General features: G+C 42.0%; 2 protein-coding genes across 2 annotated transcripts in view; one reads left to right on the forward strand and one right to left on the reverse strand.

Moving 5' to 3' along the window:
- Positions 1 to 27,616, forward strand: part of LOC106602437 (oocyte zinc finger protein XlCOF29-like) — a 395,249-nt gene that overhangs the window by 315,652 nt on the left and 51,981 nt on the right. The window lies entirely within an intron of this gene.
- On the reverse strand, positions 10,490 to 26,280 carry LOC106602413 (uncharacterized). Its single transcript, XM_014195036.2, has 6 exons — positions 25,822 to 26,280; positions 24,919 to 25,049; positions 24,655 to 24,822; positions 14,705 to 14,866; positions 12,772 to 12,883; positions 10,490 to 12,586 (listed from the first exon to the last, which is right to left on the reverse strand). Exons 1-6 carry the CDS (start codon positions 26,102 to 26,104, stop codon positions 11,613 to 11,615), a joined length of 1,830 nt encoding a protein of 609 aa, XP_014050511.2. The 5' UTR covers positions 26,105 to 26,280; the 3' UTR covers positions 10,490 to 11,612.

Consider the following 27,616-nt stretch of genomic DNA (forward strand, 5'->3'; position numbering starts at 1 on the left):
GAGTGAATTACCTGGTGAAGTTCATACAATATAATGTGTTTTTGTATGTAAACATAAGTTGTATTGATTACATTTTATGAATGAATAAAAATAGATAGCCAGGTGCATCACTATTCCCATTGAAGTATATCTATTATGTTCTGTATGTGGGTCTTTCTACAAACTAGGGTACCAGCTCTTGTCATTTATAATAATCTGCCATTTTATTTTGTGTTACATGAAGATATAAGGGGGGGGGGGGACATAGATACACGACATGACTAAAAGTATATGTGGACACCTGCTCCTCGAACATCTTATTCCAAAATCATGGGCATTAATATGGAGTTGGTCCCCCTTTTGCTGCTATAACAGCCTCCACTCTTTTGGGAAGGCTTTCCACTAGAAGTTGGAACATTGTTGCGGGGACTTGCTTCCATTCAGCCACAAGAGCATTAGTGAGGTCGGGCACTGATGTTGGGCGATTAGGCTTGGCTCGCAGTCAGCGTTCCAATTCATCCCAAAGGTGTTCGATGGGGTTGAGGTCAGGGCTCTGTGCAGGCCAGTCAATTTCTTCCTCACCAATTTCAACAAACCATTTCTGTATGGACCTCGCTTTGTGCACGGGGGCATTGTCGTGCTAAAACAGGAAAAGGCCTTCCCCAAACTGTTGCCACAAAGTTGGAAGCACAGAATCGTCTAGAATGTCATTGTATGCTGTAGCGTTAAGATTTCCCTTTTATTTATTTTACCTTTATTTAACCAAGTAGGCCAGTTGAGGACAAGTTCTCATTTACAACTGCGACAAAGCAAAGCAGTGCGACACAGTTCCCTTCACTGGAACTAAGGGGCCTAGCCCGAACCATGAAAAACACCCCCAGACCATTATTCCTGCTCCACCTAACTTTATATTTGGCACTATGCATTGGGGCAGGTAGCGTTCTTCTGGTCTTCGCCAAACCGAGATTCGTCTGTCGGACTGCCAGAGGGTGAAGCGTGATTCATCACTCCAGAGTCCAATGGCGGTGAGCTTTACACCACTCATTTCACGAAAAGTTCTTATGCTGACGTTGCTTCCAGAGGGAGTTTGGAACTCTGTAGTGAGTGTTGCAACTGAGAACAGACAATTTTTACACGCTACGCGCTTCAGCACTCGGCGATCACGTTCTGTGAGCTTGTGTGGCCTACCTCTTCGCAGCAGAGCTGTTGTTGCTCCTTGACGTTTCTACTTCACAATAACAGCACTTATAGTTGACCAGGGCAGCTCTAGCAGGGCATAAATTTGATGAATTGACTTGTTGGAAAGGTGGCATGCTATGACATTGCCACGTTGAAAGTCACTTAGCTCTTCAGTAAGGCCATTCTACTGCCAATGTTTTTTTATGGAGATTGCATGGCTGTGTGCTCGATTGTATACACCTGTCAGCAACGGGTGTTGCTGAAATAGCCAAAAACACTCATTTGAAGCGGTGTCCAAATACTTTTGTATATATAGTGTATATTCAATAACATTTACAAGCTAATTTAAAACCCTTTTAACCCTTTCTCATGGTTCGTGTCTTGACAGATTTGTCCAAAACCGTGTGACATAAAACATTACTTTTCTGTCCTTATATTTATGGCAGTGTTGCAATTATATCATTTATTAGGCATTAATCAGTTCAATTTGACAAACTTTAACCCTGTAAGAATCCTTGACCTAGCTGTCAGACCATTTTTTGACTAGAGATCTCAGAAATGCAGTGTAACTATGTAACATTTCGTGTCTCTGTATGTTATGGGGTGAAAACAGTTTTTGTGGGCACAAATCCCCCAAAAGTTATGTGATCCAAAATCGAATGCTTCTAACTGAAAGTGTCACCTTAACTTGATACTTAAAACCTAAATCGATGCGGTCATTAATGTGGTTCTTCAATAATGACGTAATACTTGTTAGATGGGCATTTGATGTTGAGCTGTTTAATTATGCTGTGATATGTTCACACATCATCTGATTCAGGAAGGAATTTTCTGAAAGACATTCAAGTGACGAACAGCTGTTGTGATAGCACATGCTGGAAAAAGGGTGTTTGCGAGGAATGCCCAGAATATTATTGTCTCATTACTTAAGCCTGTGAAGACCGTTGTGCTTGGATCCACTTTGGATCTAATATCCCTAGCGAAGTGATGTTGATCATCAGTTATTTTCTGTTTGATTTACATAAGGGTTTCGTTAGATTTAACAGAGAAAGCATGAAGGTAATGAGTTCATGTTTTCATTTGTTTTTGTGCCTCGGATTGGACACCGAGTCTACTGTGCTCAATTGTGTAGGATAGACTATTACGCAACGCCCAATGCTATGAAGTATTCTGGATATAATGACAGCCTTCTTCACAATGTGATCTGGTAATGAAATAACCTGACAAATACATTTTGGTACATTTTTTTTTTTAACAATACAGGGGACTTCAAGTAGTTTTGGAGCTCAGAAATTCAAGTACTGGGATTGGCCTACTTTGAAAATAAGACATTTCTTCAATTTGGTGCTTGAAAAGTCCTTGTATTATTGTAGCCAATTTATAAGTCCTCCTGCTCCCTTATAAATGATCTGCGATTTCATTTTTGATAATTTTTTGTCAGGTGTGGCCACTTTTTGTTTCCTGCCGCTTCAATTGAACGGTGTTGCGCTACTCTGTTTCGGGAAAACCACGTGCGGTTATTATGAGGATGACAACATCTAATGCTGGCTTCAACTTGACTTTCCATAAAAATCCTTAGAATACAAAAGGAACCTGGTTTTTGGTCGCTTTCTCTTCATAAAAACAACGGATGGTGAGATTCAAAATAAGTTTGACGCGACCGCAATTCACGGCTTTATTATGTGTGCCTGCGTCGGCCACATAGGCTACAGAAAAACCGCCATGCTGGCATCCCATTTATTTAGTCAGGCAACTCCACATTATTCTCATATTTTAGAATGTAATACTAATTTGAAAATCAATGCATTGGCAAAGCCTAAAGCAATTTTAAGTGGTAATGGTCTACTTTTTTTGGGACACTTTTTGCATGTTTTTTGGGGGTGGGGGGTTCTATATTAGGCCCTACATTTCCAATAATATAAATTCTACAATTGAATAATATTGAGGTCCTTAAATTACAATTAAGTGCTTGAAAAAAAGTCCATTAAAGCCCTTGAATTTGACTTTCCAACGTCTGTATGAACCCTACTTAAGTTATGTATAGTCCTTGGCCTATTTTGTTGTATAGGTGGAGTTCAGGGACAATTTGCATATATTCCTCTAAGTACACATGTGGAACTGCATGAAAATCATTTATTTTTGTTTCAAACCATTTTGAAATGTTGATCCCAATTTTATCTCATTATGTATAGAAAGACTCATGTCTTTCTCCCTTACCTTAACCCCCCATCTTTAGTCCATTCAGCAGGTCAATGGTCTCTAATCCGTCTTCTATGGTCTCCTCTTTGACTAACAGCAGATGAGGTTTCCCATCCTCCATGTCTACTGACTGTAATAGATACAGAGTGAGAGGATGTTGGATCAAGACGTCCTGCTTTGGAGCATCTTTTGATTGGGCAATGAGGGATTGCTATGAGTACTATGAAAACTGTATTTTTTTAGGGGGTGGATCAGCTTTACTATTGCGGATAGATTGTTGCTTCCATGAATGTAACTGTCTGCATCATTTCCAATCCCCCATATATTTTTGGGGTACATACATGCATAGAGTTCAAGTCAGAAGTTTACATACACCTTAGCCAAATACATTTAAACTCAGTTTTTCACAATTCCTGACATTTAATCCTAGTAAAAATTCAATTTTAGGTCAGTTAGGATCACCACTTTATTTTAAGAATGTAAAATGTCAGAATAATAGTAGAGTGACTAATTTCAGCTTTTATTTCTTTCATCACATTCCCAGTGGGTCAGAAGTTTACACCCACTCAATTAGTATTTGGTAGCATTGCCTTTAAATTGTTTAACTTGGGTCAAACGTTTTGGGTAGCCCTCCACAATAAGTTGGGTGAATTTTGGCCCATTCCTCCTGACAGAGCTGGTGTAACTGAGTCAGGTTTGTAGGCCTCCTTGCTCGCACACGCTTTTTCAGTTCTGTCCACACATTTTCTATAGGATTGAGGTCATGGCTTTGTGGTGGCCACTCCAATACCTTGACTTTGTTGTCCTTAAGCCATTTTGCCACAACTTTGGAAGTATGCTTGGGGTCATTGTCCATTTGGAAGACCCATTTGCGACCAAGCTTTAAGTTCCTGACTGATGTCTTGAGATGTTGCTTCAATATATCCACCTAATTTTCCCTCCTCATGATGCCATTTATTTTGTGAAGTGCACTAGTCCCTCCTGCAACAAAGCACCCCCACAACATGATCCTTCCACCCCCATGCTTCACAGTAGGGTTGTGTTCTTCGGCTTGTAAGCCTCCCCCTTTCCTCCAAACATAACCATGGTCGTTATGGCCAAACAGTTCTATTTTTGTTTCATCAGACCAGAGGACATTTCTCCAAAAAGTACGATCGTTGTCCCCCATGTGCAGTTGCAAACCGTAGTTTGGCTTTTTTATAGCAGTTTTGGAGCAGTGGCTTCTTCCTTGCTGAGCGGCCTTTCAGATTATGTCGATATAGGACTCGTTTTACTGTGGATATAGATACTTTTGTACCCGTTTCCTCCAGAATCTTCACAAGGTCCTTTGCTGTTGATCCGGGATTGATCTGCACTTTTCGCACCAAAGTACGTTCATCTCTAGGAGATAGAACGCGTCTCCTTCTTGAGCGGTATGACGGCTGCATGGTCCCATGGTGTTTATACTTGCATACTATTGTTTGTGCAGATGAACGTGGTACCTTCAGGCGTTTGGAAATTGCTCCCAAGGATGAACCAGACTTGTGGAGGCCTCCATTTTTTTTCGGAGGTCTTGGCTAATTTCTTTTGATTTTCCCATGATGCCACGCAATGAGGCACTGAGTTTGAAGGTAGGCCTTGAAATACATCCACAGGTACACCTCCAATTGACTCAAATGATGTCAATTAGCCTATCAGAAGATTCTAAAGCCAAGAAATCATTTTCTGGAATTTTCCAAGCTGTTTAAAGGCAGTTAACTTAGTGCATGTACATTTCTGACCCACTGGAATTATGATACAGTGAATTATAAGTGAAATAATCCGTCTGTAAACAATTGTTGAAAAAATTATTTGTGTCATGCACAAAATTGATGTCCTAACCGACTTGCCAAAACTATAGTTTGTTAACAAGAAATTTGCGGAATGGTTGAAAAATGAGTTTTAATGACTCCAACCTACGTGTCTGTAAACTTCCGACTTCAACTGTGTGTGTGTGTGTGTGTGTGTGTGTGTGTGTGTATGTGTATATATATATACACACACACACTTTATCCTTAATTTACTCAAGTGTTTCTATTAATTTACCTGTATATTAATTACATTAATTGTTCTTGCAATATTGCTCAAATTCAGCTAATTTGATTGGGAATATTCAAACATTGTCTCAGATTTAAGTCAGGATCACTCAACACCTCTTGGAAAGTCATTCTGGTGTATATTTGGCATTAAAATGTGTGTCATTTGTGAAAAATACAACTATTCCAGGGTTAGGTATTCAGAAAACTGTGGTAGGGTTTCCTCTTACTTTTTAGGTCCCGATCCCTGCCAGTGACGTACATGATGCTGCCACCACAATACTTTAACTTTCTAAATCCAACTTAAACCCTTTTTAGACTTAATTTTAAGGCAGCAAAATGTGAAGACTGTGCAAGGTGTGTGCAGACTTTCACTAGGCAAAGTATATCACACAATGTATAGATGTAATATTCTACCCAGTAATATTCAATACTGAAATCGGTTCCTCTTGTTACTCCAAATGCATCGGTGGATATGTTTTGCTGACAACAATGAAAATGATTCTTTGTCTTTAATGCAGGGTTTGATCTAAATGTCATTAGCTATTGAGTGGAATGGTAATTTTGCTGGTGTATCCTGAGGTAGCTCCTCTCTGAGAACCTCTTCCCGCAGTGCATACAGGTGAACGACCTTTCTCCCGTGTGAACCTTCAGGTGCATCTTCAGGTGGTCCTGGCGGGAGAACCTCTTCTCACACTGGAGGCAGCTGTAGGGTTTCTCCCCTGTGTGGACCCTCTGGTGCCTCTTCGGGTGCAAGCCTGAGCGAAGTGCATGTGACTCTGAATACAGCTGAAGGGTTTCACCGCTGTGTGGACTCTGGTGGATCCACCCTATGAAGGCAGCTAAAGCCTTTGTTACAGAACATGCAGAGGAACCGCTTCTCTTTACTACCACCTGATGTTGCTCGACCTGCCTGAGCTCTAGCCCTGTTGTTTGAGTTCAATACCTGATCGAAAAGGACACGGCGTTGTGAATCGGAAGGTGCCATCGACATGGACACTGGGTCGCGATCCCTGAACACATGTAAAAGGGAATGGGTGAGGACATTTGGATTGTTCTCTAAGCTTCCCCTGTAATCTAATAAATATTTGCAGTGTGACTGTCTGTCTCCTGGGTGACTATCTGCATTCCATGTGGGAGGAGCGTCACCCTCCACTTTCAAAGTAATTTCCTCTACCAATGACTACAACCTCTCCTTTCTTATCTAGGCACCCTTCAGAGTATACAATACGGCTGGTTCCATTCCCCTCAAGACAGATCATTCTGCCTCTAAAACCAAGGGCATGTTGCCAGGGTCCATCTCTGTAGTCTAAGAACAAGATAGACACTGGTGTTGATGATCTAAACGCCTCACCATCACCATCTCCAGGAGAATGAACCATCCTCTGGCTCTGGTGAAATACCGGTAAATACTCTGAGCAGGAGGACAGCCCAGTGGCCCCAGACCCGGTCTCTATGGGTCTGATCTGTGGTCAGATTCTGTGTGTTACAGTTAAAGTCTTGGTGTCTGTCTCGGATTTAAGGACGGCATTCCGCGTTCCACTGACCTCCGTGATCATGTGCCGGGTCCTGGCCTGGGGCACGGCGGCGGTGGATAGGTCCTCTGTAACTACAGGGGATGCCACTCCAGCCGCTGCTCCAGTCTGGATGTCAGTGCTGTGTTGTAGGTCCTCCTCTCCTCCAGTCCTCTCCTGCTTAATTTAATAACCAACGTTTCGACAGCAAAGCTGTCTTCATCAGGGTATCATCCACTCCCCTCATCAACAGTGACTGGTTGGTCATCTCTCCATGTATTGTGTCCCGCTGTAGTCACAATGCTTCTGTAGCCTCCAGTGAGATGTCCTTCACCTGAGAGAGTGATTGGGGGGAAAAAGATGGTTAGCTACTGTCAATGGTATATTGTACACTATAGACACTGTCTAGAATTGGCAAGGATGTAAGGTAACACTTCTCAACTTCTTAATATACTATTTATTGATCAATGTATTGTGTTCCATATATCACATTGTTTTCATTGAGTAAATAATAGGAAATGCAGTAAATCAAGAATCTGGTTAGAATATGATGTGTCTTTGCGCAAGACAGCTAAGTAATCGGGGAAATTATTGCTTACTATTCAAAAACGGACCCAGATACAATTCTGGTTAACACATCTGAACATGCAGAGGGTAGCCAGCAGATCCTACCCGTTTGCTTACAACTGCACTAGGATTTGACAGACTTCCAGCGTAGATTTACACATATGGAGCTGGCATGAGATAATGCTTGTAAAATGTAATTAAAGTGAGAAATGCTTTGGACACCGAATTGTCCCATTATCCCAACTGTTACACAGACAAGATTGAAGAGTGCTAGTTAAGTAAACTGCCATGTTTGTCCTCATGCTAGCTAACAGTAGCCATTATGCATTGACCAACAAAGGAGCTGCCATTCCCAAAATGGCTGCTGTGGCTTCTGCTACCTAGCATGAGGATGAACAGTCCAGTTTTCCAGAAAGACTAGCTGTCTTTCAATTTTCTCAGTGTAACAGTTGGGATAATGGGACAATTCAGAATACAAAACATTTTGTTATCCCTGGATTGAGGTACGTTTTCTGAGCCATGTCTCGCGCCGGCTCCACTATGTTTTAATCTACACAGAACATATGTCTGACCCTAGTGCAGCTGCAAGCAAGATGGTCGGATCTGCTGGCTAGTACAGAGAGGTGTGGGGCTACATTTGAACAGGCGACCTAAGCCTTTTGTTAAATGTACCTCTTGCTATTCTGTATTGGTCGACGACTTTGACACTACTGGGACGACTAGCGAGGACACGCTCTATTATTGTCCTCTCTGCCCGCTCCACTTTCAGTTCCAGTAGCTGTAGTTTCCTCCGTAACCCCGTTTTCTTTCTGGCTTTGATTTATTTCCAATCGAAACACTGCATAGTCATCGTCTACGAGTGTACAGATCTCTGACACGGCTGCATTCGCTAGAACCTCCATGATGGAGGCTATTTGAGTGTGAAAAATCATACAATTATTGTTAGCCATTATTGTTAGCAGCTAGTGTTACCTAGATAACATAAATCAACCAAGTCCTGTCTCCAACGCGAATTAAAGACTACCTGAGGATAGTATGTGATGCTGTGAAGTTAAATGACTAATATTGTGAGTTCCATGATGTTAATAAACATCTAAATAACCCATACAAATTCGAAAGTGTTAATTATTCTTGGTAACTGTTCACTTCGGTTGACGTCTTCTTTGATATTATGGCGGTCTGCAAACAACTGTTAGAGGTGCATGCCGCCACCTACTTACTGTATGGGTTGTAAACTATAGAAAAAATATCCGTTTTAGGAATGGGTAAAAAATAGACATGCATCCCACTCCTTCAGTCACATTCCAATTTAAGTCACATCCGTAGAGAGGATTACTTGTACTGCCTTTGCTGTCAAATCCCTGAGTCCCCCAAAAAACGTTCAGCTGCACTTACAATGATGCCAATTTAATCTGATTTCTTCTCCGTTTGTGCTGTGCAGTTAATGACCACTGCAATAAATGCAACAAAGCACACCTTTTTACACACACATTCAATGATGCAGGCTCTACTACCATTGCATCTACAGCTCTACTCGTTCCTTCAACTCTTCTCACCACCGCCAGGTAGGAGACACGCTGGACAGCCCTTACTTTTGCCACTTCTGTCTCCTTCACTCTAACAGGGCAATCCAGGTATTGGCATTCGATACTCTTCCCGTCTGCATACGCTTGACACCAAATATTTAGCATTTATGGCACTGATGGGGTTTGTGCATGTAGGCTCTTAAAGGGTATCTCACATAGCCCAACTTTACATGAGAAGGGAGAAACTAGATGAAGTGAATTTCTTTACTTAATCTACCATATGGGTCTGTCAACCTGCACCAACAACTCCACCTACTTCCTCAGGTATAAAATCAGCACACACTATGCGCCACCCCAGATATAACCCTGTTGATAGGCGCTCTGCTTTGAAGATCCATACACAAAACATCCCACTCATATCTTCTTGAGGCACAATGTACACCTCTTCTACTCCGGCAGACACACAAAAAAATCGAAATAAACCCACTTCTTGTGACTCTGAAGCCACTTCACCCAACACATTCCAGGACATCTATCAAGACTTAAACAGGATCTCCAAAACACTCACTCAGACTAAAGACAAGTCTAGGGGTTTCCACGACAATTTTACTCCTGTTGTTTCCTTTGTTTTTCGCCACTGAAACCCACTCAATCTTAATGTCATCTTCACTCACCAGCAGTTTCAAACAAAACAATAGTTTCCGCCATCTTCCTCGCCTCATGGCTTTCTATACTCAGACCACTTGTGTTTACACTGAACAGAAAGGATCTATATTAAAGATGAGATCCTAAAGGAGAAGACAGACTTCCTATTAGACTACCACCAGGGCGGTCTCCCACCACTCTCTGTGAAGGCTGAAGCCCAGGGTGACCTGCTCTGTTCATCATTGACACTGTGGTGTTTGTATCATAGGAACAGGAGAATCTCTCCATCAGCCCCAGGCCCTGCTTTATCCCTGCACTGAGACTGTGAAGAGAAGGGTCTGGGCTGCAGACTAGATCCCTGATTGCAGCCTCGATCCCAGGACTGAGGTTGTTCAGTCCACCTGTCCACTGGTTGTGTTCTGTGTGGTGGTGGAGGAGTTTTTGTCCCTCGTGGTTCGGTCCTGGTTCCTACTCGGGAAGGAAGAGTGAAGGCTCCTGATCCAGGGTCCTGATCCAGAGCCAGGGTTTGTGACCAGACGCTTCAGAGGTCCAGTCACTACCGCCAGCAACACCAGATTTCAGCAGGTCCTCATTGACTGCAATGATATAAGAAACTCTTTGCTATACACACAGAAACAAAATGTTTTTAATCACAGTCAAGCCCATCTCTAACACTGATTCAAGTATCTAATAATACAGAGCCATTGGAGTAAAAAAAAAAAAAATCCATAACTGTTTATTCAATAATGAAGTATAATGTTTTGGTTCGGTTGAGATAAGGGAAACTTAGACCCTGCAATGATACAAAAATAACCAAGTCAGTCAGTACAGAGTAAATGTTGTATTTAATTTCAACAAAATGGTCATACACGTGCATAACATGAAGTACAGTACTTTTACTGCACAAAACAATAGATGAAGAGTTGAATAACGTTTCTCAATATGGTAACACTACTCTTTTCTGTAACCAAGTGGCTGCGTTTCCAGATTTTCTGGAACCCAACGTGCTGTTGCTAAAAATACAGAGATTTCTGCGCATGCGGGATCTACTAGCCTTCTCTTTTCAGTTGCTGCTCAGTGCTGAGTCACTGTGACTCCACTGCCGCTTGTACACAAAACAGTTATTTGTCTTTAACAGTCGTCTAGCAATGTTCTTTTTTCATCATCATCATTACAAACAACGGCTAAACAGGAGACAGACTCCTGGCTATATGGCAGCATAACTATAAAGATCATATCATCACATCAAATGCAAATTGTTTTGTTCCAATGCAATGTGTAGACAGTCTTGTTTGAGACTATTGCTACGGCAATATCCGTTACACCAGACAGAGAAAGTTGTAGCCTTCATACATATTTTTGGAACGTTCATTCAAATCGCAGACATATGAGGCAGAGACCGGCTACGTTATCATATCGATCAAATTGGTTTTGGGTCCAGAAGAGGGTGAGTAAATAGAGAAACGTGAACATGAGTAAATAACACATGCGCAGAATGTGATTTGGATCCTTAGATTTGAGAAAGACATTTCAAGAGGTGTGAAGCGGGGATGAAAACTCCATATTCGTAGCCTCTGCCTTCCTGTACATTTGGTACCCTCGCTTTGAGAACATTTATTTGAGAATACTTCGGAAAAGGTTCAACATTACATTACACATCTTCATGTCAAGTAAACATGAATTAAGGCACTATCATTTCCGCATTATAACAGGACAAGGTTGTCACTTTTCATCAGAGAAGTATTTTTACAGACGCCATCACACCAACCATGCCTCATCATACTCATTCTTTCCTCAGTTCACCTCATCCAGTTCCCTACTACATCCTAAACCAACAGAATGAACTACAAACAAACTAACTAGTACTACATAACATGTTACTCTACTCTATACATGGTCCATGTGCATTTTCTGCTGGTCTTTCCTGAGATAGCTCCTCTCTGAGAAACTCATTGCGTACAGGTGAACGACCTCTCTCCCGTGTGGACCTGCAAGTGCATCTTCAGATGGTGCTGGTGGGAGAACCTTTTGTCACACTGGGGGCAGCTATTTGGTTTCTCCCCTGTGTGGACCCTCTGGTGCCTCTTCAGGCTGGACGAGTGTGAGAAACTGACCCGGCACAGGTGGCAGCTGAATGGTTTCTCCCCTGTGTGGACCCTCTGGTGCCTCTTCAGGTGACAAGCTTCAGCAAAGCGCATCTGACACTGGGTACAGCCAAATGGTTTCTCCCCTGTGTGCATCCTCTTATGGATCTCCACCTGTTTGGGGAAACTGAAGGCTTTCCCACAGAATGAACACGAGAAGCGCTTATCTTTGCCATTAGATCTGCTGATAGCGTTACTACTGTCATTTGTCAATGGGCTTGTGTAGCCATTTATTGTTGAGGGACTGACATTGTCTGAGGTCTGGTTTAACATAAGGAGAGGAGGACGAAGGTCAGGCAGTGTCTGTGTTGTTGTTGCAGGGTCCATGTTCCAGTTGATAGATCCTATAGAAGGCAGGCTGAAGGCAGCAACTGTTAGGGGGTTAACCTGAGGCGTCATCAGTCTCTCTGAATCACAACTATAGTAGCAGGACGGAGCATAGCTAGCCAAGTCTGTGTCTGTTCTCTCCCGCCGCATATGGATACCTCCCCGTCCACGTAGATCAAATCTACGCCTCGCCCTGGTCTCTGCCAGTCTGTTGTCATGGAGACTTTGTTCGGTCGTTGTTCTGTGTTCGACTGTCTGTTTATGGTTGTGGTTAACAGTGTTGTTCCCCAGCCCAGAGTTGAAGACACTGTCCCATCCACTAACCTCCACTATGTCACGGCTGATTCTGGCTTGCTCAGTGATGTCCTCCTCCAGGCCCTTCGCTGCACCCGTCTGGGTATGGGAATCCAAGATGGCCACCCAGTCTCCTCTGTTAGCCTCCAGCCAACCACCTGGAGGAAGAGGTTAGAAAATAGACTTTAAAAACATGGAGTTGTCGTCAATTACCTGGTCAAGTCATACATTAATGTGTGTTTTTGTATGTAAACATAAGTTGCATTGATTTCATTTTATGAATGAAGAAAATTCCTGTTGAAGATCTATTACTGTATGTAGGCTATATGTATTTCTCCCTTACCTTGCTCCCCCATCTTTAGTCCATTCAGCAGATCAATGTTCTCTGGTCCATCTTCTATGGTCTCCTCTTTGACCAGCAGCAGATCAGGCTTCCCATCCTCCATGTCTACTGACTGTAAGAGATACAGAGTGAGAGGATGTTGGATCAAGAAATATGATATGAGCACCCTGCTATGGAGCATCTTCTGATTGGGCAATGAGGGACTGATATGGGTACAATTCAAACATGTTAGTTAATTTGAAACTATGCAAATGTGTTAGTTAATTTGATTACTTGACACTCTTTAATGGTGTGATAATTGAAAGGCATGGTCCCACACTGTTAGGGCTAGGGGGCAGTATTTGCACGGCTGGATAAAAAAAATGTACCCGATTTAATCTGGTTACTAATCCTACCCAGTAACTAGAATATGCATATACTTATTATATATGGATAGAAAACACTCTAAAGTTTCTAAAACTGTTTGAATGGTGTCTGTGAGTATAACAGAACTCATTTGGCAGGCAAAACCCTGAGACATTTTCTGACAGGAAGTGGATACCTGATGTGTTGTATTACCTTTAAACCTATGCCATTGAAAAACACAGGGGCTGAGGAATATTTTGGCACTTCCTATTGCTTCCACTAGATGTCACCAGCTTTTACAAAGTGTTTTGAGTCTTCTGGAGGGAGATCTGACCGAACAAGAGCCATGGAACGATGATGGCCCATTAGACACCTGGCGCGCGAGTTCATGTTGGGTACCCTCGTTCCAATACGTTATAAAAGAGTATGCATTCGTCCACCTTGAATATTATTCATGTTCTGGTTAAAAAAGGCCCTAATGATTTATGCTATACAACGTTTGACATGTTTGAACGAACGTAAATATATTTTTTTCCCCTCGTTCATGAAGTGAAGTCCGGCGGGCTTAGATCATGTGCTAACAAGACGGAGATTTTTGGACATAAATGATGAGCTTTTTTGAACAAAACTACATTCGTTATGGACCTGTGATACCTGATGAAGAGAATCAAAGGTAATGGATTATTTACATAGTATTTTCGATTTTAGATCTCCCCAACATGACGACTAGTCTGTATCGCAACGCGTATTTTTCTGGGCGCAGTGCTCAGATTATTGCAAAGTGTGATTTCCCAGTAAGGTTATTTTTAAATCTGGCAAGTTGATTGCGTTCAAGAGATGTAAATCTATAATTCTTTAAATGACAATATAATATTTTACCAATGTTTTCTAATTTTAATTATTTAATTTGTGATGCTGACTTGACTGCCGGTTATTGGAGGGAAACGATTTCCTCAACATCAATGCCATAGTAAAACGCTGTTTTTGGATATAAATATGAACTTGATAGAACTAAAAATGCATGCATTGTCTAACATAATGTCCTAGGAGTGTCATCTGATGGAGATTGTAAAAGGTTAGTGCATCATTTTAGCTGGTTTTATGGTTTTGGTGACCCTGTCTTTGAATTGACAAAACATTACACACAACTCTTGTAAATGTACTGTCCTAACATACTCTAAATTTATGCTTTCGCCGTAAAACCTTTTTGAAATCGTAAAACGTGGTTAGATTAAGGAGATGTTTATCTTTCAAAGGGTGTAAAATAGTTGTATGTTTGAAAAATTTGAATTTTGACATTTATTTGGATTCAAATTTGCCACTCTTGAAATGCACCTGCTGTTGATGGAGTGCACCACGGGTGGGACGCCTGCGTCCCACCTAGCCCATAGAGGCTAAAGCAAAAATAATCAATACCTGGGCCAGTATCCAGAGTATAAGTGCTAATCAAGGATCAGTTCCCTACCTGTCTATGTAGTCTTATTCATTATGATCTAAAAGGCAAAACCGATCCTATATCAGCACTACTGCTTTTTGAAAACAGGCCCTGACCTAATACTATTCAGCCAGTAGTTCACAGTGGGCTCACCTCAATGAGACTGTGTGTGGTCCTGTGCTGCTCAGTTGGTTGCTCTGTGGGTTTAGGTGGTGTAGTCTGGTTGCCCTCCATGACCATGGTCCCCTCAGGGTTCCCCAGACCCTCCTCACACCCCTCCTCCTTCACCAGCAGCACCTCTGGACCCTCCTCCTCCTGGAAGAGAGAGTGTGTATTCTGCATCACGACATACACTCCCTCAGGTACGTACACACACAGAGATAATAAACACACTTTCAACATCCCCACTACATTTGAGTCCTATACTGTAGCTATAGAATGACTTCATTATTTTTAAACCCATCATGCTGGACATAAATATGTTGTGGGTAAAAAGAAAGCCAGCTGAAGCCTGGTAAAGATCCATCCAGTCCTGCTAGTTATAGACCTATTGCACTTACATAAAATCTCTGTAAATTAATGGAAAAGTTGATTGTGGGTAGATTGTTGTATTATCTGGAACATAGGGATCTATTAAGTCCATCTCAGAGTGGATTCAGAAAAATAAGGACTACCCTTCATGTATTGGTTACAATTAGTACTGCAGTGACCAAAGCTTTGGCACTGAAGGAAGTGATGTCAATTGTATATTTTGACATAGAAAAAGCATTTGATACAATGTGGAGGGAAGGGCTACTGGTTAAATTGAATGTGTGTATAGGTGGGAGAATGGATTTCTTGTTTGACCGAACCTTCCAGGTCAGGATCAGAGTTAAAGAGAATATGAGGTGGAAAATGGAACTCCACAGGGTAGCACCATTAGTCCCACCTTATTCACGTTGATACAGGGTATAGGGGCGGCCTTATATGCAGATGATGGTGCCACTGTAATAGATAAAAGGCAAGGAGTTGTTTTAGCAGTAGAGGAATGATCCTTATCATGGGGTTTCAAGTTAACTGTATCTAAATCTTGTTTGCTAACAAAAAGACAAAGGAAGATGTCAGTGTTTGATTATATGGACAATGATTGAAAAGGGTTACAGAATTTAAGTATTTGGGGCTATGGTTTGATAAAAAGCTTACATGGAGACGTCATATTACATGTATTGAGACTAAATGTTCAATCTTATTAGGACAATAGTTGTGCATGACTGTGGGGCAGATAGGCAATCTTTTGGCCCAGAGATTGGGAAAATGGTTGATGAATATGGACTCAGGGACGTTGTTATTGGGCCATCTGTGGCAATAGGAAATGTGCCATTGTGGTTTTATACAAGAACATACAGTATGTTGATCTTAGCCTAATCCAATGGTTCTCAAACTCGGTCATCTGGACCCCAAAGAGTGCACGTTTTGGTTTTTGCTGTAGCACTACACTAAGCCTACTGGATGACAAATTATTTTTAACCAAGACAGAAGAACTTACTTTTTCCTTCATAACATAGGTACAGCATATCCCCTTATTGTATGGGACACTTAAATGTGCCTTAAGAGGCCATGCAATTCAACAAAAAACATTTTAGGTCAAAAGAGTTAATCTGAAAAAGGAAATAGAGGAACTAACAGTACAGATAGATAGCTATAAAAACAGTACCAGAGGCTCAGAGTAAGTTAGAGGAAAAACTAAAATAAATGGAGGTACGTATTCAAGAAAGACCAAGTGTAATATATTGTAAAAATAAATCGAACTGGATGGAATATCGGGAAGAATGCACCAAATAACATTGAAATGCTACCAAAAATGTTTTATAGAAACTTGTTACAAATAACATCCTCAATGACTCACCAAACAATATTTTAAGAGGAAGCAAAGTACTTTAAGCATATGTTTCCATTTCAGTCTCCTCCATTTCCACTAAAGGAAGTTAATTGTAAGATTTGTTTTCTATTAATAGTATAAAATGAACAGTTATACAGAAAGACTAATGTGAAGGCCTAATTAGAGGAGGAAATTCTAGATGCAATTAAAGTCTCAAGTCTGGGAAAACTCCATGGCTGGATGACATACCAGTTGAAGTATATCCCCCAAAAATGTATTTACTCCAAGGTCCATTATTAACATGTTGTTTTAACCACTCATATAAAGACTACCAGATACTCTGCAAGAAGGTCTTATTTAACTATTACTGAAACAGGACCCAGATGGTGAATATAAAGATTGAGTCCACCTAAAAAACTGGAGACCCCTTACACTCCAGTGTTGTAATCACAAAATCCTAGCAAATCCATAGCGCATAGAATTAAAGGTATTGTAGGATATTATTCATCCTAATTAGACAGGTGTTTTACATGGACAACAAAATGGAAATAATATACAGAGCATTTGGAAAGTATTCAGACCCCATGACTTTCTTCACATTTTGTTACTTTATAGCCTTATTCTAAAATGGATTAAAATGTATTTTTCCTCCTGATCAATCTACATACAATAACAAAGCAAAAACGGGTTTTTAGAAATAAAACATTAAAAAAACGGATCACATTTACATAAGTATTCAGACCCTTTTTTCTTTGTTGAATCACCTTTGGCAGTGATTACAGCCTCGAGTCTTCCTGGTTATGACACTACAAGCTTTGCACACCTGTATTTGGGGAGTTTCTCCCATTCTTCTCTGCAGATCCTCTCAAGCTGTTAAGGTTGTATGCATCGCTGCACAGCTATTTTCAGGTCTCTCCAGAGATCGGGTTGAAGTCCGGATTCTGGCTGGGCCACTCAAGGACATTCAAAGACTTGTCCCGAAGCCACTCCTGCATGGTCTTGGTTGTGTGCTTAGGGTTATTGTCCTGTTAAAAGGAGAACCTTCGCCCAAGTCTGGAGCAGGTTTTCATCAAGGATCTCTCTGTACTCTGCTTCATTCATCTCTCCCCTCAATCCTGACTAGTCTCCCAGTCCCTGCCTCTGAAAAACATCCCCACAGCATGCTGCCACCACCATGCTTCACCGTGGGGATGGTGCCAGGTTTCCTCCAGACGTGACGGTTGACATTGAGGTCAAAGAGTTCAATATTGGTTTCATCAGACCAGAGAATCTTGTTTCTCATTACTGAGGAGCGGCTTCCTTCTGGCCACTCTACCATAAAGGCCTGATTGGTGAAGTGCTGCAGAGATCGTTGTCCTTCTGGAAGATTCTCCCATCTCCCCAGAGGAACTCTAGAGCTCTGTCAGTGACCATTGGGTTCTTGGTCACCACCCTGACCAAGGCCTTTCTCCCCCGATTGCCCAGTTTTGCCGGGAAGCCAGCTCTAGGAAGAGCCTTGGTTGTTCTAAACTTCTTTCATTTAAGAATAATGGAGGCCACTGTGTTCTTGGACCGTCAATGCTGCAGACATTTTTTGGTACCTTTCCCCAGATCTGTGTCTTGACAAAATCCTGTCTCGGAGCTCTACGGACAATTCCTTCGACCTCAGTGCATGTCAGAGCAAAAACCAAGCCATATCAACTGTGGAACCTTATATAGACAGGTGTGTGCCATTCCAAATCATGTCCAATCAATTGAATTTACCACAGGTGGAATCCAATGAAGTTGTAGAAACATCTCAAGGATGATCAATGGAAACAGGATGCACCTGAGCTCAAATGAGTCTCATAGCAAAGGGTCTGAATACTTATGTAATAAGGTATCGGTTTTACATTTTTAATATATGTGCAAAAACATCTAAAAACCTGTTTTCGCTTTGTCATTATGGGGTATTGTGTGCAGGTTGATGAGGGGAAAAAAACGATTTAATCGATTTTAGAATAAGGCTGTAACGTAACAAAATGTGAAAAAAATCAAGGGGTCTGAATACTTTCCAAATGCACTGTAAGACAAGTACTGGAAACAATAGAACACTATGAAAAATCGGGGAAAAGGCATTTGATAAAGTACGACTGGAATTTATATATAAATGCCTGGACTATTTTAATTTAGGAGAATCTCTAATGAAATGGGTTAAAGCCAGTCAAGGTCTTCCACACCGATCTCAACAAACTATTGATGTATGCACCTCGCATTGTGCACGTGGGCATTGTCATGTTGAAACAGGAAAGGGCCTTCCCCAAACTGTTGCCACAAAGTTGGAAGCAAAGAATTGTCTAGAATGTCATTGTATGCTGTAGCGTTAAGATTTCCCTTCACTGGAACTAAGAGGCTTCGCTGGAACCATGATAAACAGCCCCAGACCATTAATCCTCCTCCTAACTTCACATTTGGCACTATACATTGGTGCAAGTAGCGTTCTCCTGGCATCCGCCAAACCCAGATTCATCCATCGGACTGCCAGATGGTGAAGTGTGATTCATCACTCCAGAGAACGCATTTCCACTGCTCCAGAGTCCAATGGCGGCAGGTTTTACACCACTACAGCTGACGCTTGGCATTGCGAATGGTGATCTTAGGCTTGTGTGCGGTTGCTCGGCCATGGAAACCCATTTCATGATGCTCCCAATGAACAGTTATTGTGCTGACGGTGCTTCCAGAGGGAGTTTGGAACTCTGTAGTGAGTGTTGCAACCGAGAACAGACGATTTTTAAACGCTACGCCCTTCGGCACTTGGCGGTCCCCTTCTGTGTGCTTGTGTGGCCTACCACTTTGTGGCTGCGCCATTGTTGCTCCTAGACGTTTCTACTTCACACTAACAGCACTTACAGTTGACCGGGGTAGCTCTTGCAGGGCAGAAATTTGACTGCCTTGTTGGAAAGGTGACATCCTGTGATGGTGCCATGTTGAAAGTCACTGAGCTCTTCAGGAAGGCCATTCTACTGCCAATGTTTGTCAATGGAGATTGCATGGCTGTGTGCTCGATTTTATACACCTGTAAGCAACGGGTGTGGACGAAATAGCTGAATCCACTAATTTGAAGGGGTGTCCACATACATTTGTATATATAGTTTATTATGGTAAAAAATCAAATATACTAATTGATTAAAACAAAAACGGAAAATGTTTATAAACTGTATAATCTTTGTAAATTACATCATTAATAGGACTGGTAGAGTTGTCACACATGCAGTTTACATAAATATATGGAAATGTCTGCTCTATCCAAAATTACAACCAACTGATTGCAGCATTACCGCAAAAATGGAGGAGGCAAGTAGAAAGGGGAGAAAGTAAGGACCAAAAGTGGTTAAAGAAAATTGTGATATATAAAAAAGTATACCAGTTTCATTTAAGGACCTAAAAATGTAAAGCTGCACCATACAGGCTGCAAAATCTCCTCCCAACTATTTTCGATGTACCGATTCCATGGCACATGGTTTATGAACTGATACACAAAACGAAGCCGGATTTAAAACTTTGCAACCAATAGAATGTTATATATATGGGGGATACAACCATTCCAGCTCTGCAGATTTTGCTGCGAAGAGACAGAATCATTAGATCACTCAATTTTGGTACTGCCCAGTAGCTGGTTGCAGGTTCAGGAATGGCTGAAAAAAATGCTACATTTACTTGGAGCTTACTCGTCAAATAGCACTGCTGGGTGATTTGATAAGTCAGTCAATCGATCAATAATACTCTTAGCAAAGGTGTTTAATTTACAATATGTAGAAACTGAGAATTGAAAGTTTCAGAACTTTTGGAAAACATCACAGCACAGTGGAAAAATATGGCAGCTAGACATCAAAACTGGATGGTGTTCAGAGATAGATGGGAGGGGCTGGGACTGGATGGTATTCAGAGATAGATGGGAGGGGCTGGGACTGGATGGTATTCAGAGATAGATGGGAGGGGCTGGGACTGGATGGTATTCAGAGATAGATGGGAGGGGCTGGGACTGGACGGTGTTCAGAGATAGATGGGAGGGGCTGGGACTGGACGGTGTTCAGAGATAGATGGGAGGGGCTGGGACTGGACGGTGTTCAGAGATAGATGGGAGGGGCTGGGACTGGACGGTGTTCAGAGATAGATGGGAGGGGCTGGGACTGGACGGTGTTCAGAGATAGAAGAGAGGGGCTGGGACTGGATGGTATTCAGAGATAGATGAGAGGGGCTGGGACTGGATGGTATTCAGAGATAGATGAGAGGGGCTGGGACTGGATGGTGTTCAGAGATAGATGAGGGGCTGAGGGTAGCTGAAGGCTGGGTGTGAATACTTATGTACATTTGATTTCTGTATTTCATTTTCAATACATTTGCTAAAATTTCAAAAAACATGTTTTCACTTTGTCATTGTGGGGTATTCTGTGTAGGTGAGAAAAATCGAATTCATTTTGAATTCAGGCTGTAACACAACTAAATGTGGAATAAGTCAAGGGGTATTAATATTTGTTTTTTTGTAAGACATTTTTACAATACAAAACACCCACATGCAAACGACAACATACAGATGCCCACAAACATCCACATCACCCCTACCCAGACCCACCTGCTCATACCCCCATCTCCAGTGCACACATCACTCTCTGCCACATGGCCTCAAACTGCACCATTTTGTTTCTCTCCGTTGCCGACGCACTTTCAACATTTAGATAATACAGCATTTGACCTTTCCATTTTGTGTAATGTGAAAAGCTATACAATGATTGTTCCATAGAGTAGTTAGTGAGTGATATTGATTCTTGTAGAATACGTTCCACTTTCTTCCATATTGTTAAAGTGTTCTTAACTATGAAGTTAATGTTCTTAGCTTTATCCTTTGAAAATAGACACGTGAAAAGATGATGGGTATGAATACTTTCTGAAGGTGCAAGCCATGCATTACTTAGACTGCAAAGATGGGTTAGGCCTAGATTTTGTTATTTCATTTCTGTAAGCTACTTAACAAACTAGGCTATATTGGAACATTGGATATAACAGTTATTTAAAGCCTTCAGGAATTTTTGCAGGATATTTGATTTGCATCAACTGATAAAAACGAGCCCACACCCAAACATTCATAGATTTGATCTTGGTGTCTGATAAATCTAAGATTTCTCAAAGTCGTGTCATTCCCTATGGGATTGGTGATCATTCTATAATTTACTGAACAAATCTCTAACTGTTATGACACAATAACTGTGAGATCTCTGAAACATGCATTTATTGACCAATTGAGTGAAGTTAACTGGGACCCGGTACTTACATGTCTAGATATGGATTATAAAATGTGAAAAACTAAAATTAAGATTTTTTTTTTGTGGTTTTGTTAAAAATAAACAGGATGGAACTATTTGAACAAATGTTTCTTAAGCATTGTGGATACTTTGCCTCCATGGAAAACTGTTAGAATTAAAGAACTGAACCTTGAATGAATCAGGAAATCAGAGGCCATTAAATCAAGAAATACTTATTTTCAAGAATATAACAGTACCGAAGATGAAGAGGCTCTCAATACACACAACCCTAAGGAAAACATCTAGTCAGATGAGGTAAAATTTGTGAAAATAGGAAGTTGTGGCAGTCACTAAACATAGTGATGGGAAGAATGCAAATTGTAAAAGCGTTGGCCTGGAGGTCAATGAGGAAATACAATTTGACAAGGCAGTGGTAGCTGATAGTTTCAATACCTTTTTCACAACAGTTGCCACAAATTTGGTTGAGAAGCTACACCTGATTGTACTGGAGTGTCTGGTTATGGTCAGGTTTGGACACTACAGACGTTTTTGTGAGAAAACCGATTTGAGAGATGTCTCATGGTCTAAGAAACACCGCTGTTGCTCAGCCACCTTCCACCGCAGATACGGAAGGCTGCCATTGGCAGATGCGGTGGATTGCGACGCAGCCCATACACTATAAATACGACGTCTCTAACTTAAACACATTTTGATGGGGATTTTTTTTTATGCTAATTTAATTTCCACGCGGGCGCGGACATCAACTCTAGGGGTTTTTAACCCCCCCCCCCCCCTCATCTGGCAGTCGAGCATTTTAAGCAGCTAGGCTGGCTATCTGTGGGGAACAAAAAGAGTAGTATTAATTCAACTTGGTCTGGTCCACAACATTATCCCAGACTCAGCCCCCAGGAACCTATCCAAGTAGCCAGAGACTAATATTCATTGTTAAATATTCTATCTGGTAAGAACACATTTGTATATACTGGCGATGTTGAATGGAACAAACTACCACGGCAACTCAGCCATACCAATCATAACCACTTTTTTTTTTTAAATGTCAAAAGCTGGCTAATGAGTAACTCTTTTTTGTCTGTATCTCTAATGTGTTGGTATCTATGTTATTGTATATGTATTTTTTATTTAAAATGGGACTATAATGCAAATAAGTCCCAGACTTGATTGTGCAATCCCAGTAACATTTAAAAAAATATTTGTACTGTGTGTGTATATGTATTTTTTTACCGACAAATAAAATCAATCGGAGTTGACGATAAGGCAATACATAAAAGACCGTAAATACACAACGGTATACAGTATTTAGCCATGGAGCATGTTCTGATTGGCCAAGTGAGGGGTCAAACCTTGACACTCCTACAACTTATTTATTCATCAAAACTCAGCCCTTTTGCGCCACCACCAGCTAGCTACTGCACGCACAATTATCGCTGTGAAAATAGCAAACATATTTTAGACAACCCTGGACCTATTGCGTTACCGCCAGCGCTAAGATTTATCATTGCATTAGGTTTGTTATTATAGAGTCTTTAGAATAAAGTCCCATTTTGTGTTTATTAAACATAAACAAGTGTTAAATACACCATATGAAAACCACACATACACGCCTCAACAGAAAAGTCAGCATGAACTTGATAAACTGCATTAATTTTCTCATAAAAGGTGTCTTGGGAAATTTTGTGAACATCATATATCCTACACAGTACAAACACAATATGTAACAGACTTTTTAGGATTATATATTCTTTATATATCACACAATGAATGTCTGGATGCAATATTCTACCCAGGAATATTCAACACTGGAATCTGTTACTCTTGTTATTCCAAATGCATCTGTTGATCTTTTCTGCTGACAAAAATTCATATTTGTCTTAAATGCAGGGTTTGATATAAATGTGAGAAGCTATCGAGTGGAATGGTTACTTTCGATGTTATAGAGTGGAATGTTTTTTCTGCTGGTGTATCCTGAGGCATCTCTTTTCTGAGAACCTCTTCCCGCAGTGCGTACAGGCGAATGGCCTCTCTCCTGTGTGGACCTTCAGGTGCATCTTCAGGTGGTCCTGGCGGGAGAACCTCTTCTCACACTGTGGGCAGCTGTAGGGTTTCTCCCCTGTGTGGACCCTCTGATGCCTCTTCAGGTCACCAGCATGGACAAAGCGCATGTGACACTGGGTACAGCTGAAGCATTTCACCCCTGTGTGGACCCTCTGGTGGAGCTCCACCTTCTGGGGGCAGCTGAAGCCTTTGTTGCAGAACATGCAGAAGAACCGTTTCTCTTTACTATTGCCGGATGTGGCTCCCCCTCCCTGAGTCTGGGCTCTATCCCTGTCGTTTAAGTTCAATACCTGATCGAAACGGACGCTGCCATGTGAATCGGAAGGCCCCATCGATGGAGACACTGGGTCGCGATCCCTGAACGCATGTAAAGAGGAGTGGGTGGCAATATTTAGATTAGTCTCTAAGCTTCCCCTGTAATCTAATAAATCTCTGCCCTGTGAGTGTGCATCTCCTAGGTGACTTTCTGCATTCCATGTGGGAGGAACGTCGCCCTCCACTTTCACAGTCACCTCATCTACCACTATAACCTCCCCTTTCTTATCTAGGCACCCTTCAGTGTATATACTACTACTGTACTGTTTCCAGTCCCCTCTAGACAGATCAGTCTGGGTCTCTAAACCCAAGGACATGTTGACAGGGTCCATCTCTGTAGTGTAAGAACAAGATGGATCATCACCACCAGTGTTTAACGCATCAACATAGCCATCCCCACAGGTATGAACCATCCTCTGGCTCTGTTGAAATACCGGTAAATACTCCAAGCCGGGAGCAGGAAGACAGCCCAGTCTCCCCAGGCACAGTCTCTCTGGGTCTGATCTGTGGTCAGATCCTGTGTGTAAGAGCCTGTGTGTTAAAGTTAAAGTCTCTGTGTCTGTCTCTGACTTGAGGACAGTGTTCGGCGTTCCACTGACCTCCGTGACGCTGCGTTGGGTCCTGGGAGGTGCTGGGGCGGTGTCCTCCGTGGCTACAGAGGGCTCTCCTGCCGCTCCAGTCTGGATGTCTCTGCTGTGCCGTGGGCCCACCTCTCCTTCAGACCTTTCCTGTTTGACCCCAGGACCTGCAGCCTCTCCATCTGCAGACTGACACAAGAAGAGAGGAGGTTATTGAATAACAATGTCATAGGGAAGTCTCACATTTGATGTACTGTAATTTTGATGTAATACTGTTACACTAACCTCTATCACGATAACGTGCTGGGTTGAGGTTCCACTCCCCTCATCAACAGTGATTGGTTGGTCATCTCTCCATGAATTGTGTCCCGCTGGCTTCACAAAGCTCCTGTGGCCTCCAGTAAGATGTCCTTCACCTGAGAGATTGATTGGGGGGGGGGGGTTTAGGTTAGCTACAGTCAATACAATGGTATATTGTACACTATAGACACTGTCTAGAATTGGCAAGGACGTAAGGTAACCCTTCTCATAACTTATTGATATACTATTTATAGATTGATGTATTATGTTCCATGCATCACAGTAAGTAAATAATTGGAAATGCAGTAAATCAAGAATCTGGTTAGAATTTTGTTGTGGGTCATCTTTTATATGATGCGTGGGTTACAATGATGCCACAACAAAGAATACGCTTGTTGATGCTGTTTATTACCTTCCACAAGTAAGATATTCACACTGTGCTGTGTGAGTTTAGTAGCAACTAGCTACGGGTATACCAGTTCGTTAGTATGTGTTAGAATGCTTAGCTTTGGCACAAGATAAGCAGTGCTTCAATCCCGTTTCGTTAACCATCAAAAATGAAGACAATTACCAGACGTATGCCCACGATATATGAAATTACCATGAACAACAGTGGCCAATAGGATTACAGGGGGCGTGCCAACACACGGTGAGCACAATAGGATCTCTATGGTTTGAGATGCAATGACTGTACAATACCTACACTATGATATTGGCTCTTCTTTGCACAAGATAGCTAAGTAAATCAGGAGAATTATTGCATACTATCCAAAAACTGACCAAGACCCACATCTGGGTAACACCTCAATATATGTGCAGAGGCGAACGGGTCGACAGGCACTGAGAAGAACCGCGACAGGCCGTGCCGCATCGGCCTGCAAAATGTACCTCTTGCCATTCCTCTGTATCGGTCGAGGATCTTGACACTACTGGGACGACTGGCGAAGACGCGCTCTCGTATTGTCCTCTCTGCGCGCTCTCGTGCCACCTTCAGTTCCAGTAGCTGTAGTTTCCTCCGCAATGACCTGTTTTCTTTCTGGCTTTGAGTTATTTCCAAACGAACCACTGCATAGTCGTCGTCTACGAGTTTACAGATCTCAGCCACGGCTGCATTCGCTAGAACCTCCATGATTGAGGCTATTTGAGTGTGAAAACCCACACAGTTAGCCATTGTTAGCAGCTAGCTAGTTTTACCTAGATAACATATATCAACCAAGTCTTGTCTCCAACGTGAATTAAAGACTACATGGTTTAAGTATGTGTTATTGAACGTCTAAATAACAATAAAAAAGCTGACGTGGAAATGGTTCTTGGTCTTCTTTGTTATCACGGCGTTCCACATTTTGTTTGTGCATGCCGCCACCTACTGTACGGGAGAGTGTGGTCGACCACGTTATATTTTGTGATACAAAAATTAAAAAGGGTACATTTTAATGCACCACCAACTAACACTACACCTATATATTATTTAATAAAAAATTAAATAAACACCACCCCATTTCACTACTTTGACCCCAACTGATCCTACAACAGGCCAACGGCCTGGGGAGGACATGACTCATTTAACACACCTTGTCTCTTTTGCTGTAAAACCTTGTACACCCAAGTACTTCTCTGCAGCTGCCACCATAACATCTATTTTCTGTGATTTACGTGCCATTACTGTGGCACAGTTGATAACCATGGCAATGAACGCTAAGAAGCCAAACTTACCAAAGCACAAATTCATATCACTATGTATTGGCCTACTACTCACACTTGACCCATCATCCACTAATCTCTTCACTGCCTCAGCATATGATACCTTCTGTTCTACTCTGACCCTGACAACCGGTCTCTCTAGGCACCGGGCACTTCTGATCCCCAGCAACAGTTGACACCGTTTTTTCCACCGATACTACACATTCCATTGTCCTACACACTGCTGAAACATGACCATAAGTTTGGCATCTGAAACACCTTAGTGGGTTCGGCACTAGAGCTCTCACGGGACAACTGACATGTCCTAAAATGACTATCAGGTAAAGACTGCTTCAAAACTCAAAAGGACAGACCGTGTCTTCTCAGTTTCACCACGCTCGCCACCGGGTCTGCGTCGCACCAAATGGCGGGCATCACAGACACAGGGAATCTTCAATTTCAGTTTCTCCACCTCAACGCCACCCCAGTAATCACTCCTTTCATGTCACAGGTCTTTTCCCGAGGCCTGTGACGTGAAGCACCTGCTCCCTCTCGGCAGAAGAATAACAGAAAATCATCACAAGTCTACTTCGAGCTACCTTCACCAATTTAACAGTATCCACATACTTTTGTACCCAGCTTGAGACTACATATGGGTCAGCCAAAAGGCAGGGATCCACTTTCTCCAAAAATGTCACTCCCACTGGGACAGTACCATCCTTCGCATGACCATCGGGGCGAGGCTTGGACTCGGAGGTCTTCATCACACCTGCCACCGCAGGTAATTCATCCTCTCTCTCATCAGGTTCAATTTCTGAGCCATCAGAAACAGCAGAGTACGGTTTGTACTTGGCGCCATTCTTCCTCAATACACATCTTCCCACTACACTAGGCTCTTCTTCCTCCCTGTCCATAACCACATCTTTCCGTTCACCATGCTCATGCCGTGCCTTCACCCACTGTATTGTTTGCAGAATCCGCACTGATGGCCTTTCTCCAATAC

This window comes from Salmo salar, chromosome ssa04 (genome assembly GCF_905237065.1).
Source record: "Salmo salar chromosome ssa04, Ssal_v3.1, whole genome shotgun sequence".
NCBI classification, from domain to species: domain Eukaryota; kingdom Metazoa; phylum Chordata; class Actinopteri; order Salmoniformes; family Salmonidae; genus Salmo; species Salmo salar.

Excerpts from the sequence above, each read along its gene's own strand:
- LOC106602413 (XM_014195036.2), bottom strand. The coding sequence starts at position 26,104 with ATGGCTAACTGTGTGGGTTTTCACACTCAAATAGCCTCAATCATGGAG. Across the intron at positions 12,884-14,704 it reads CCACACACAGTCTCATTGAG|TCAGTAGACATGGAGGATGG; the intron begins GTGAGCCCACTG and ends TATCTCTTACAG. Across the intron at positions 12,587-12,771 it reads ACTAAAGATGGGGGAGCAAG|GTGGTTGGCTGGAGGCTAAC; the intron begins GTAAGGGAGAAA and ends CTCTTCCTCCAG.